Source organism: Otolemur garnettii, unplaced genomic scaffold (genome assembly GCF_000181295.1).
Source record: "Otolemur garnettii isolate 467f Iridium unplaced genomic scaffold, OtoGar3 scaffold00041, whole genome shotgun sequence".
In the NCBI taxonomy this organism is placed as follows: Eukaryota; Metazoa; Chordata; class Mammalia; order Primates; family Galagidae; genus Otolemur; species Otolemur garnettii.
The window spans coordinates 227,988-239,298 of NW_003852436.1; the positions used below are offsets into that span (position 1 = coordinate 227,988).

The 11,311-nt window shown below is 39.6% G+C and overlaps 1 protein-coding gene across 1 annotated transcript in view; it reads left to right on the plus strand.

Annotated features, from left to right (window-relative positions):
* NAA15 (N(alpha)-acetyltransferase 15, NatA auxiliary subunit) overlaps window positions 1-11,311 on the plus strand; it is a 102,848-nt gene that overhangs the window by 47,122 nt on the left and 44,415 nt on the right. Inside the window, exons 4-6 of the mRNA XM_012805384.2 lie at window positions 2,741-2,898; window positions 4,580-4,714; window positions 6,092-6,245. Coding sequence (XP_012660838.1) covers window positions 2,741-2,898; window positions 4,580-4,714; window positions 6,092-6,245 — 447 coding nt within the window. The remainder of the gene's footprint in view (window positions 1-2,740; window positions 2,899-4,579; window positions 4,715-6,091; window positions 6,246-11,311) is intronic.

The window sequence follows — 11,311 nt, forward strand, 5'->3', positions numbered from 1 at the left end:
ATTTATAGATTACCTAGTCTAAGCCAAATGGACTAAGATAGGCATGCAGATTTTATCATAATTGTAACTTTAGAGAAAGATATATAATAAGGAATATTAGGCATTATAGTGCACTGGTTAAGAGCATAGAGAGCATAGGCTTTTGGAATAGAGGTTTGGAGTGTGCTTCACTTAGGTTCGAAACACAGCTTGGCTTCTTTATCACTATGTGATCTTAGGGTTTAGTTTTTTCATGTGTAAAATGGGAGTAATCATACCCACCTCATTGTGGTGGTATAAAGATTTAATGATGGAATATATAACATAGTCCCTGATAAAGCTAAGTAACATAATAGATAAATTTTATTTTACTCGAGGAAGTATGAGGGTGGAAGCAAGTAGAAATGTATGAGGGAAGATAGAGAAAAAATGTGGGTTTTTCTTTTTTAAATAGTCTTTAACAAGTATTTCTGTGCCGACTTTGTGGGCTAGCACAATTATAATAGCTGAAACATTTAGCAAAATTTCAAATGTTTACCAGGCCCCTGACACAGTACAGATTTTATATGGAGTTTGCTCTCAAGGAACTTAAGAGTCTAGTGAACAAAGATAGCTTCCTAGAAACACGTACAGAACATTTTTGAGTATGACATAAAATGTTAATGGCTTTTTCAAGGAATTGTCAATAACTCAGTAAAGCAAAACTGTGAATTAAGGAGTGACCAAAGATTTAGAAAGGTTTAAGCAAGAGCTTAATTGATAAGACTGCCATAGCTGTCTTTCCATTGTTTTTTTTTTTAATTTTTTATTTATTTATTTTTTATTTTTTTTGAGACAGAGCCTCAAGCTGTCCCCCTGGGTAGAGTGCTATGGCATCATAGCTCACAGCAACCTCCAAATCCTGGGCTCAAGTGAGTCTCCTGCCTTAGCCTCCCAAGTAGCTGGGACCTCAGGTGCCTGCCACAAGGCCTGGCTATTTCTTTGGTTGCAGCCGCCATTGTTGTTTGGCGGGTCCTGGCTGGATTCGAACCCACCACCTTAGGTGTATGTGGCTGGCGCCTTAGCCACTTAAGCCACGGGCACCGAGCCATTGTTTTTAATAATTGTGTAGTGTTCTGTATATATTGCTATGATTTATTTAATTGAGTGCCTTTCGATGGATACAGACGCACACACAGATGTTTGTGTGTATATATATATGTATTTTTTTTTTTTTTGGAGACTGTCTTCACTCAGTTGCTCTGGGGTTGAGTGCTGTGGCATCATAGCTCACAGCAACCTCAAACGGTTGGGGTCAAGCAGTTTTCTTGTCTCAGCCTCCTAAGTAGCTGGGACTATAGGTACCTGGCTAGTTTTTCTATTTTTAGTAGAGAGATGGAGGTCTCACTTTGGCCGGGGCCGGGTTTGAACCTGCCACCTCCGGTATATGGGGCCAGCTCCCTACTTCTTTGAGCCACAGGCGCTGCCCTAGGGGTCTCACTTTGGTCGTCATGTTGGACTTGAATTCTAGAGCTCAGGTGTTTCATCTGCTTTGGGCTCCCAGAGTGCTAGGATTACAAGCGTGAACCACCACACTCTGCCTTCATACTTTCTTCTAACTTTTTAACACTGCTAAATTCTTTGAAAATAGGATTTTTAAGAGGCAAAGATTAGAGGCAGTTAATAAGGATATATACTAAGAGAGATGAAGTCTTGAAATAGTGATGGAAATGAGAGGGATTGGAGGCCACATTTTGATGGATGATGTTTCATAGGTTTTTAAAACCATGTTCCAGCCAGCTGAGAGGATTTTGTCAAGCTTTATTTTGTCATTAATATTTTGAAAACAAATCAAATAAAGTTGTAATATTACATATGTATTATAAAGTTACATACGCCATCATAGACATTCTTTTAGTGACTTTGAAGATCTGTGGCCTAACAAATTGTTAGATTGAAGTTTGAGACTGATTTGAGAGGGAGACTTTGTAAGTTTCTGGAAAGGGAGATTTTTTTTTCTTTTTCATTATGTGTGTCTTGGAAAGATTAATTTGGCAGGAGATAAGAAAAGAAGAGAGAGTGAGGCTAGGTGGATTGGATGATTTATAGTAATCAAGATCTAAAGTGAAAAGGACCTGTCTTGTATTTAGGAAGTGGGATATTTTCCGCCTTTCTATACTTTTTACAGCCCACTAATTTTGCTTGCTTATCTATGCCCATTTACTAGACTTTAAGTTCTTTGAATGTAGGAGACAGCCTTTTAAACAAATCAGCTATACCTTAATTATTAAGAATTTTTCATATTTATTTGTTGAATGAATGGATGTTTTTATTTTATTTGTGATTGAATTTTAGGAACTGTGTGCTGTACTAAAGGCTACCTTAAGGCCCTTTTCTTCCTTTTCCTTTTAATAATAAAGAGAACTGTTTACATTATTGACTAATTTAACTTTGTGTTATCCAGTGAGCATTTCATGTTATTCCATTTAGTTGTCATTAGTATGATTTGCTATTTCTGTTTACATTTTATGTATGTGAAAACTTAAATGAGACTTACTTGTCCAAGGTTATAGAACTAATAAGGCAAGGTAGCACTAATTTTTTTCTTGCTCCAGAAGCTGTGCTCTTCTGTTGTATTAAATTGCCTTCTGTGTATTTTCCTGTACCCACTGTCTTAAAGCTTATAATTTTATAAATGGATATGGTTCTCCAAGTTTCTTGAGAGATCATTTGTAATAGTAATTCTTGACTTGTAGGTTGTATCCTTAACTAAATTCATTAGGTTGGCATGTTTATGGCCTTCTTCAGAGGTCAGACAAGAAGTATGATGAAGCCATTAAGTGTTACAGAAATGCACTAAAATGGGATAAAGACAATCTTCAAATCTTAAGGGACCTTTCCTTACTACAGATTCAAATGCGAGATCTTGAGGGTTACAGGGTAAGTAAAATAGAGAATTGTTTTATTCTGAGGGGAAGCTGTTATTTAAAACTTGGCATACTTGCTGATGAAGAAATTTTCTATTTCATTTTCAAAGTAACTTAATCGAATGCTTTTTTTCCTCCTACCATAGTGGATTGTGTTTACGATTGGAATAATCAGACCTTTAAAATCAATTGTTTTTTTGTAAGGAAGATTTGGATTACTGTTAGGGTTTAATTAATTTGGTAAAAATTAGTATTAGTACTCAGATAGACAATGAATGCCTTTGGTATTAACATGCAATTGTAACCTTTACTACCCACATTTTTCTGGAAAACAAATTTGTTTTATATCTAGTGAGACTAATATTTTTGTAGCTTCAGTTTTAATCTTTAAATCAGTCTTGGATATTCCTCTTTGATAGTCTTCCTTTTTTTCTTATTCTTCTTTCTTTTTTGGGAGACAGGGTCTCCCTTTGTTGCCCTGGGTAGAGTACTGTGGTGTCACAGCTCACAGCAACCTCAAATTCTTGGACTTAAACATTTCTTTTGCCTCAGCCTCCCAAGTAGCTGGGACTATAAGCACCCGCCACAACACCCAGCTATTTTTTGTTGAGATTGTCATCGTTGTTTAGCTGGCCCAGGCCGGGTTCGAACCCACCAGCCTCAGTGTATGTGGCTGGTGCCGTAACCACTGTACTAAGGGCACCGAGCCATTACTTTTTTTTTTTTTTTATTAAATGGTAGTCCCTGCTGAATTGTTTCCTATATATATCTTCACTCAATTATTGGTCACTGTTTTTTTTAAATCCTCGAATAATTTTTTTTCCTTTATACTATATTTTCCATCTTTTGTCTTTTCTTAGAGGAAATAAAAAAGGACATCTGGTCTTAAGGTTTTAATGAGTACATTATAAGATTATCTTAGAGGCTTCACTGTGCTTTTTTCCTCCCCTCCCCCCACTCCCCTGCCTTTCCCTCTTCCCTCCCCTTCCCTTTCCTGGGACCTAATCTCAGTTGCCCAGGCTGGAGTGCCATGGTGTAGTTGTAGTTCACTGAGTCTTGAACTATTGTGCTCCAGCAGTCCTCCTACCTTAGCCTCCCAAGTAGCTGGGACTACTGATGATCACCATCATGTCCAGCTAATTGTTTTCAGGCTTTTAATTTTTTTTTTTTTTTGAGTTGGGTCTTACTCTGTTGCTCAAACTCCGGACCTCAGGTGATCCTCCTGTCTCAGCCTCCCAAGTTGCTTGGATTATTAGCATGAGCCACCATGTCCATACATTGTGCTTCTTAGCAAATATTTCTTTGTCTCTGTAAAGCTATAAAACATGGATATTTAAAACTGTTTATTTTTTGTTTTTATTAAATCATAGCTGTGTAGATTACTGAGATCATGGGGTACAATGTGCTGGTTTTATATAAAATTTGGAATTTGAATATATAAAATGTTTTAAATTTGAAATATTTTCATCAAACTGGTTAACATAGCCTTCATGGCATTTTCTTAGTTATTAAGACATTTATATTCTACATTTAGTAAATTTCACATGTACCCTTTGAAACTGTTTTTGATTATCATTCCTTGCATTGTGGTCCAGAATGCTTAGTGTTGTGGAGTAAATTAATAGGATCTTTAAAGGATCATTTGCTTTATAACTGTAAGCCTAAGAAAAAGTATTTTTTTTCTCCTTTTAAAGGAAACGAGGTATCAGTTACTTCAGCTTCGACCTGCACAGAGAGCATCATGGATAGGTTATGCTATTGCTTACCATTTACTAGAAGATTATGAAATGGCAGCAAAGATTTTAGAAGAATTTAGGAAAACACAACAGGTAATAACCAGAAACCATTTTGCTAGGTCTAATTCTAAGTATAACTAAAAGAAAGAATTGTACATAGTCTATTTTTTTAAATTTTGAAATAATTTCAAACTTACTGAAAAGTTGCAAAACAACACAAAGAACTCCCGGAGGAGTTCACTCGTATTAACTAATTGTTAATGTTTGACACATTGGCTTTAAAATCCCTGTGTCTATTTAAATTTGCTCCCTTAAACATTCATGTATAATTGAAGATATCATGATTGTTTACTTCTAAATGCTTCATTGTATATTTTCTACAAAATAACTGTATAGTTGTCAGTTCTATAGATAGTACATGTATTATATCTATAGATTATCAAAATTAGGAAATTTAAAAGTGGTAGGTTATTAGTAGCTAATTAGCCTACTTGCAAAATTTACTAGCTGTCCTAGTTTTATACTTTTTAGCATTTTCCCCCACTCTAGTATATACTTTAGAAGCATACCTAGTATTTAGCTATCATTTCTCTTCAGTCAGTTTTATTTATTTTTTTTTTTACTTTTTTGAGACAGAGCCTCACTTTGTCATCCTCTGTAGAGTGCTTTGGCATCATAGCTCACAGCAACCTCCAGCTCTTGGGCTCAAGTGATTCTCTTACCTCAGCCTCCCAAGTAGCTGGGACTATAGGCACCTGCCACAACGCCCAGCTATCTTCAGTCACTTTTAATGTGGAACAGTTTTTAAGACTTTCTTCAGAATTCATAACATAGATATTTTTGAAGGGTTATAGGGTTATGTTTTTATAGAATGTCCTTTAATTTGGATTTGTCAGATGTTTCTTCATTGTTATTTATATAGTTTTGTCAGGAAATCACGAAAGTGCTGTGGGTCCTTCTTGGTTCATTATGTCAAGAGGCACATGACATCTCTTTGTTCCATTTGATTATTTGGTTAAGGTAGTATTTGCAACGGTAAACTTATTTTTTTCTCTGTGTTTAATACACATCTGGAGACTGTGAATAATACTTTGTTCATCAAACTATTACTACTGGTTTTAGCCTTCATTGATTGTGATTCTGTGTGAATCATTTATTACTATGGTAGTTGCAGAATAGTGATTCTCTGTCATTCCTTCTAGATTTATGTGGCATTCTACTGTTATATATGAGCTTTCCCTTCTTCTGAATTTATTATATGTAAGGATTTATGGATTATTATTCAAGGCATTATAAGTTAATGTTGTTATTTACTTAGTTGCTCCATAGACACATATTTAGGAATTTGTTTTAAAAATTTGTTTTATCATTAAGGTGTTATCCTTTGACTTCTTACATGTTTTCAACTGTTGTAAACAATTGTCTGATGTGAAAATTCTTACTGTTAATATTCCTTATATCCATATACAGACATCCCCTGATAAGGTGGATTATGAATATAGTGAACTACTTTTGTATCAGAATCAAGTCCTTCGGGAAGCAGGTCTTTATAGAGAAGCCTTGGAGCATCTTTGTACCTATGAAAAGCAGATTTGTGATAAACTTGCTGTAGAGGAAACCAAAGGTATTTTTAAAAAATTGTTATTTATTCTAATATTTAATTACGACAGAACAAGGCTAAAAAATCATTTATAGGGTGTCCTCAAAGTCACCCCCCTGAAGTTGCCATATGTAGGGAAAATGGGAAATGATATCTAAGTATACTTTTACTTAAAAAATAATCATTTTTTGGCTCAGCGCCTGTGGCTCAAGCAACTAAGGCGCCAGCCACATACACCTAAGGTGGCGGGTTCGAATCCCCAGCCCGGGCCCGCCAAACAACAATGATGGCTGCAACCAAAAATAAAAAAATGGCCAGGCGTTGTGACGGGCGCCTGTAGTCCCAGCTACTTGGGAGGCTGAGGCAGGAGACTCGCTTGAGCCCAGGAGTTGGAGGTTGCTGTGAGCGTGATGCCATGGCACTCTACCCAGGGGGATAGCTTGAGGCTCTGTCTTAAAAAAAAAAAAAAAAATCATTTCTTTACAAAAGGTGGCCAACACTTAGAGAATATTTTGTAAAGTTTTGGCCCAAACTTTCAGGAAAAAAATCTATTTTTTAATTTTTTTTTTTCTTGAGACAGAGTCTCACTATGTTGCCCTGGGTAGAGTACCGTGGCACCATAGCTTATAGCAACCTAGAACTCTTGGGCTTAAGTGATTCTCTTCCCTCAGGCTCCCATGTAGCTGGGACTACAGGCGCCCACTGCAATGCTTGGCTATTTTTTGGTTATAGTTGTCATTGTTTGGCAGGCCCAGGCTGGATTTGAACCCGCCACCACTGGTGTATATGGCTGGCACCCTAGCTGGTTAGCTACAGACACCAAGCCTGTTTTTTAATTTTTTAAAAGAGGGCAGAGCCAGCTGCTGCGGAGAAACTGGGAGTGAGTCAAGGTGGCAGGGACAGGGGTGTGGATTATCTGAACGCTCGACTTCCTCTAGTTGTTCCTTCCAGACCCACCTGGTCCCTGCATCTTCTCATTTCCTGTTCCCACTTATGTCTGTGGGGGGAACATGGCCATAGCCACCCTGCTGAGAACTCTGGCAGGCTTATTTCCTGGAAGCTGGTGTGAGGGGCCAGGGCTGCCCCTGTCTGCCCCAGGCTTCTGATAGTAAATCTCTGCCCTTCTGGATTGCCTTTTCTCTTGGGGAGCTGGATCCATTCTGAGGCCCCCGTGGACACCACACTGAGGAGGAATCCTTCTCTGATGATACCTCAGTGAAGAACTCTGCATTTGCATTTCTGTTTAACAGTGACTTCCTTGAGCCATCTACACCTTAGGACAGGGGTTCTCAAACTTTAAACAGGGGGCCAGTTCACTGTCCATCAGACTGTTGGAGGACTGGACTGCGGGCCCTGGGATGAGTTGGCTGCTAAGCAGGACAGGCAGCGGTGTCAAAAACACCCGTTGGGCTGGACAAATGTCCTAGGCGGGCTGCAGTTTGAGGATGCCTGCCTTAGGCCCTCAGTAACTTCAGGAACTATACCAGCTTTTTCCAAACTTGCAAATCATACAAATCACCTGGGGGACTGGGTACAACTAGAATCTTAAAACAAACCCAAATGCATTAAATCAGCTCTTCAGGAGAAAGACCTAGGTATCTGTTCTATTAACAAGCATCCTAAATCAGTGGTTCTCAACCTTCCTAATGCTGCAATGTATTTTCATTGTTAAAAAGGGGTTGCAACCCACAGGTTGAGAACTGTCCTAGATGGTTCTTCCTCCTAGCAAATTTGGGAAATTATACCAGCTGATAGGCTCAAAATTACAATCTATGGGCTCAGGTATCAGCAAGCTTTTGTGCTTCACTGCCATTTACTCTTGCAGATAGATACTTCATGGGGACTGAGGCCCAAGGTTACAACAGTGGGGCACTAATAGAACCAGGTCTCAGAACCCAGTGTTCCATATCCCAGTTCAGGGATCTTCCTCTTCAGCGTACTGTCCTAGGGCCTCAGAATGCAGCCACCTGTGCAAGAGATGAGGCAGCCTAGAAAAGGTGGTAATCTACCATCAGGAGCCTGTAGCAGATAGGGACAGCCCTGACCCCTCACACCAGCTTTCCAGGTATAAACCTGCCAGGGTTCTCAGTGGAGTGGCTGTGGTGACATTCCCACCAATATACATGGGTGGGAATAGGAAATGAGAGCATGTGGGACTGAGACAATTGGGGGTGGTTGGGTACTCGGGTTATCCAGACCATTCTCACCTGCCTTGGCTCACTCCCAGCTTCTCCATAGTGGTTGGTTCTGTGTCTTGCCACTAGCACCTCTCGCAAGAGAAGTAGGCATCACTGCCTGGCTACTTTCCTGATAATTGCTAATGGTTGTCACCAGCAGCAGCTGTATGTGGTGTGAGGTGTGATCTGCTAGGCAGGCTGGAGGCTCCTGCTGCTGTAGTGCCTGCCCAAGGAGAGAGTAGCATGAAAGGGGTGCACTTATGTTATTCCAGGGTATTCTGCATATGGATTTTTTCCGGGGCGAGGGGGGAACAGAGTCTTACCATGTTGTCCTCCGTAGAGTGCTGTGGCATCACAGCTCACAGCAACCTCCAAGTCTTAGGCTTAAGCGATTCTCTTGCCTCAGCTTCTCAAGTAGCTGGGACTACAGGTGCCTGCCACAACGTCCAGCTATTTTTTTGTTGCAGTTGTCATTGTTTAGCTGGCCCAGGCTGGGTTTGCACCCCTGGTGCATGTGGCTGGTGCTGTAGCCACTGTGCTGTGGGTGCCGAGCCTGTACATGGATATCTTTATTGCTTTATAGAGTTAAACTTTTAACAAATGAGCATAAATAAAAGAATTAAGAACATTTATATATAGAGAGATTAGTACTACCATGTATAATGTGCATCTTTATATTTCTCTCAAAGGTTTGGGCAAAAAAGTGTACATTATGCACACCAAAATATGGTACCTTCTGAAATGCTGGTTTGTCCTTTTTAGTCCAAGGAACTGAATTTTTCTAGTTTTAAGTTCTTTTGGCTTACTAGAAAAGTATAGTATGTGTTTGTATCCATAATAAGTATTGCCATTGTTTGCTGGATGAACTTGATTTAGAGAATAATGCTACTTGTAAGAGAACCTTGACTCGGTGCCTGTAGCACAGTGGTTATGGCGCTGGCCACATACACGAAGGGTGGTGGATTCCAACCTGGATCTGTTAAATAACAATAAATACAAAAAAAAAAAAAAAAGCTGGGCATTGTGGCTGGTGCCTATAGTCCGGGCTACTCACGAGGCTGAGGCAAGAGACTCTCTTAAGCCTAAGAGTTTTGAGGTTGCTGTGAGCTATGATGCTACGGCAGTCTACTGAGGGGGACATAATGAGACTCTGTCTCAAAAAACCAAAAAAATTTAAAAAGAAAGAGAACCTGGAAGTTTAAGACTTTTGGAGCTTAGTTGTAAACTGTAAGCTCTAAGATAACTCTCTTACATTTGAATTAGTCATCCCTTCATAGTCTGTTAATTGAAAAGGGAGATTTCTGACTTTTTGGAAAGATCACAAGTCTGGATAAAACTAGTTTTGGTTCTTTATTTGGTTATATGACAAAGGCAAGGCTTGGTTTCTTTATGGAAATTACATGAGAGATCATTTGATTCTTTTTTTTTTTTTTTTGAGACAGAGTCTTATTATGTCACCCTCAGTAGAATACTGTGGTGTCACAGCTAACAGCAACCTCTAATTCTGGGGCTCAGCGAATCTCTTGCCTCAGCCTCTCAAGTAGCTGAGACTACAGGTACCTGCCACAACACTGCTCTATTTTTTTTTGTCGCCATTGTTGTTTTAGCTGGTCTACGTCAGGTTTGAACCTGCCAGCCTTGGTGTATGTGGCCAGTGCCCTACCCACTGAGCTATGGGTGCCACCCTCTTATTTTTTTGAGAAACCAGATGTTGCTCTGTCTCAGGCTGGACTTGAATAACTGGGCTTAAGCAGTCCTTCCCCATTAGCCTCCCAAGTAGCTGGGTAGCCAGTGTGTCCTGCTGCAGGTTATTTTCTGTGTTTTCGGGCTTTTTCAATATGGCATTGTTGACATTTTAGACCTAAGTTGTTGAGGGTAGAGATCTCTTCTGTGCATTGTAGGATGTTTACCAGCATCCTAGCTTCTCCCTATTAGGTAGTAATAATGTCCACCAACCCTACCGTGACAAACTAAATGTCTTTGAATATTGTCATATGTTTTCTGGATGGTAAAAGTGCCTGGTTTGGGAACCATCAGTATATAGATGTTAAGAATATGGACCTTTTTAGCTAAAGAGCTTGGGTTCAAGCACTAACTCTAACACTGTCTGAAAGACCTTTACTTAAGCAACTTTACTTAAGTTCTCTCTGTTTTAAAATGATGAAAATAATAGTAACCTATCTCATAAGAGTTCTGAATATTGAATTAGTTAATGTATGCAATACATTTAAAAGTCACTGGCACATAATAAGTACTCAATAAGTGTTTTTATTTATTTGAGGCCAGAGTCCCACTATGTGGCCCTAGGTAGAGTGATATGGCACCAGAGCTCACAGCAACCTCTAATGCTTGGGCTTAAGTGATTCTCTTGTCTCAGCCTTCCAAGTAACTGGGATTATAGGCATTTGCCACAACAACCAGCTATTTTTTGTTGCAGTTGTTATTGTTGTTTAGGGGATCTGGGCTGGGTTCGAACCCGCCACTCTTGGTGTGTGTGGTGGGTGCCATAACTACTGTGCTACGGGCTCTGAGCCCTATTTTTTTGAGACAGAATCTCACTATGTCGGGCAGCACCTGTGGCTCAATGAGTAAGGGCGCTGGCCCCATATACTGAGGGTCACAGGTTTGAACCCGACCCGGGCCAAACTGCAACAAAAATTAGCCGGGCGATGTGGCGGGCGCCTGTAGCTACTCGGGAGGCTGAGGCAAGAGAATCGCCTAAGTCCAAGAGGTGGAGGTTGTGGTGAGCTATGACGGCATAGCACTCTGATGAGGGTGACAAAGTGAGACTTAAATAAATAAATGAAAATAATAAAAGATAAAAAATAATAAAAAGACTCTTACTATGTCTCCCTCAGTAGAGTGCTGTGGCATTACAGCTCAGAGCAACCTCAAACTCTTGGGCTTAAGTGA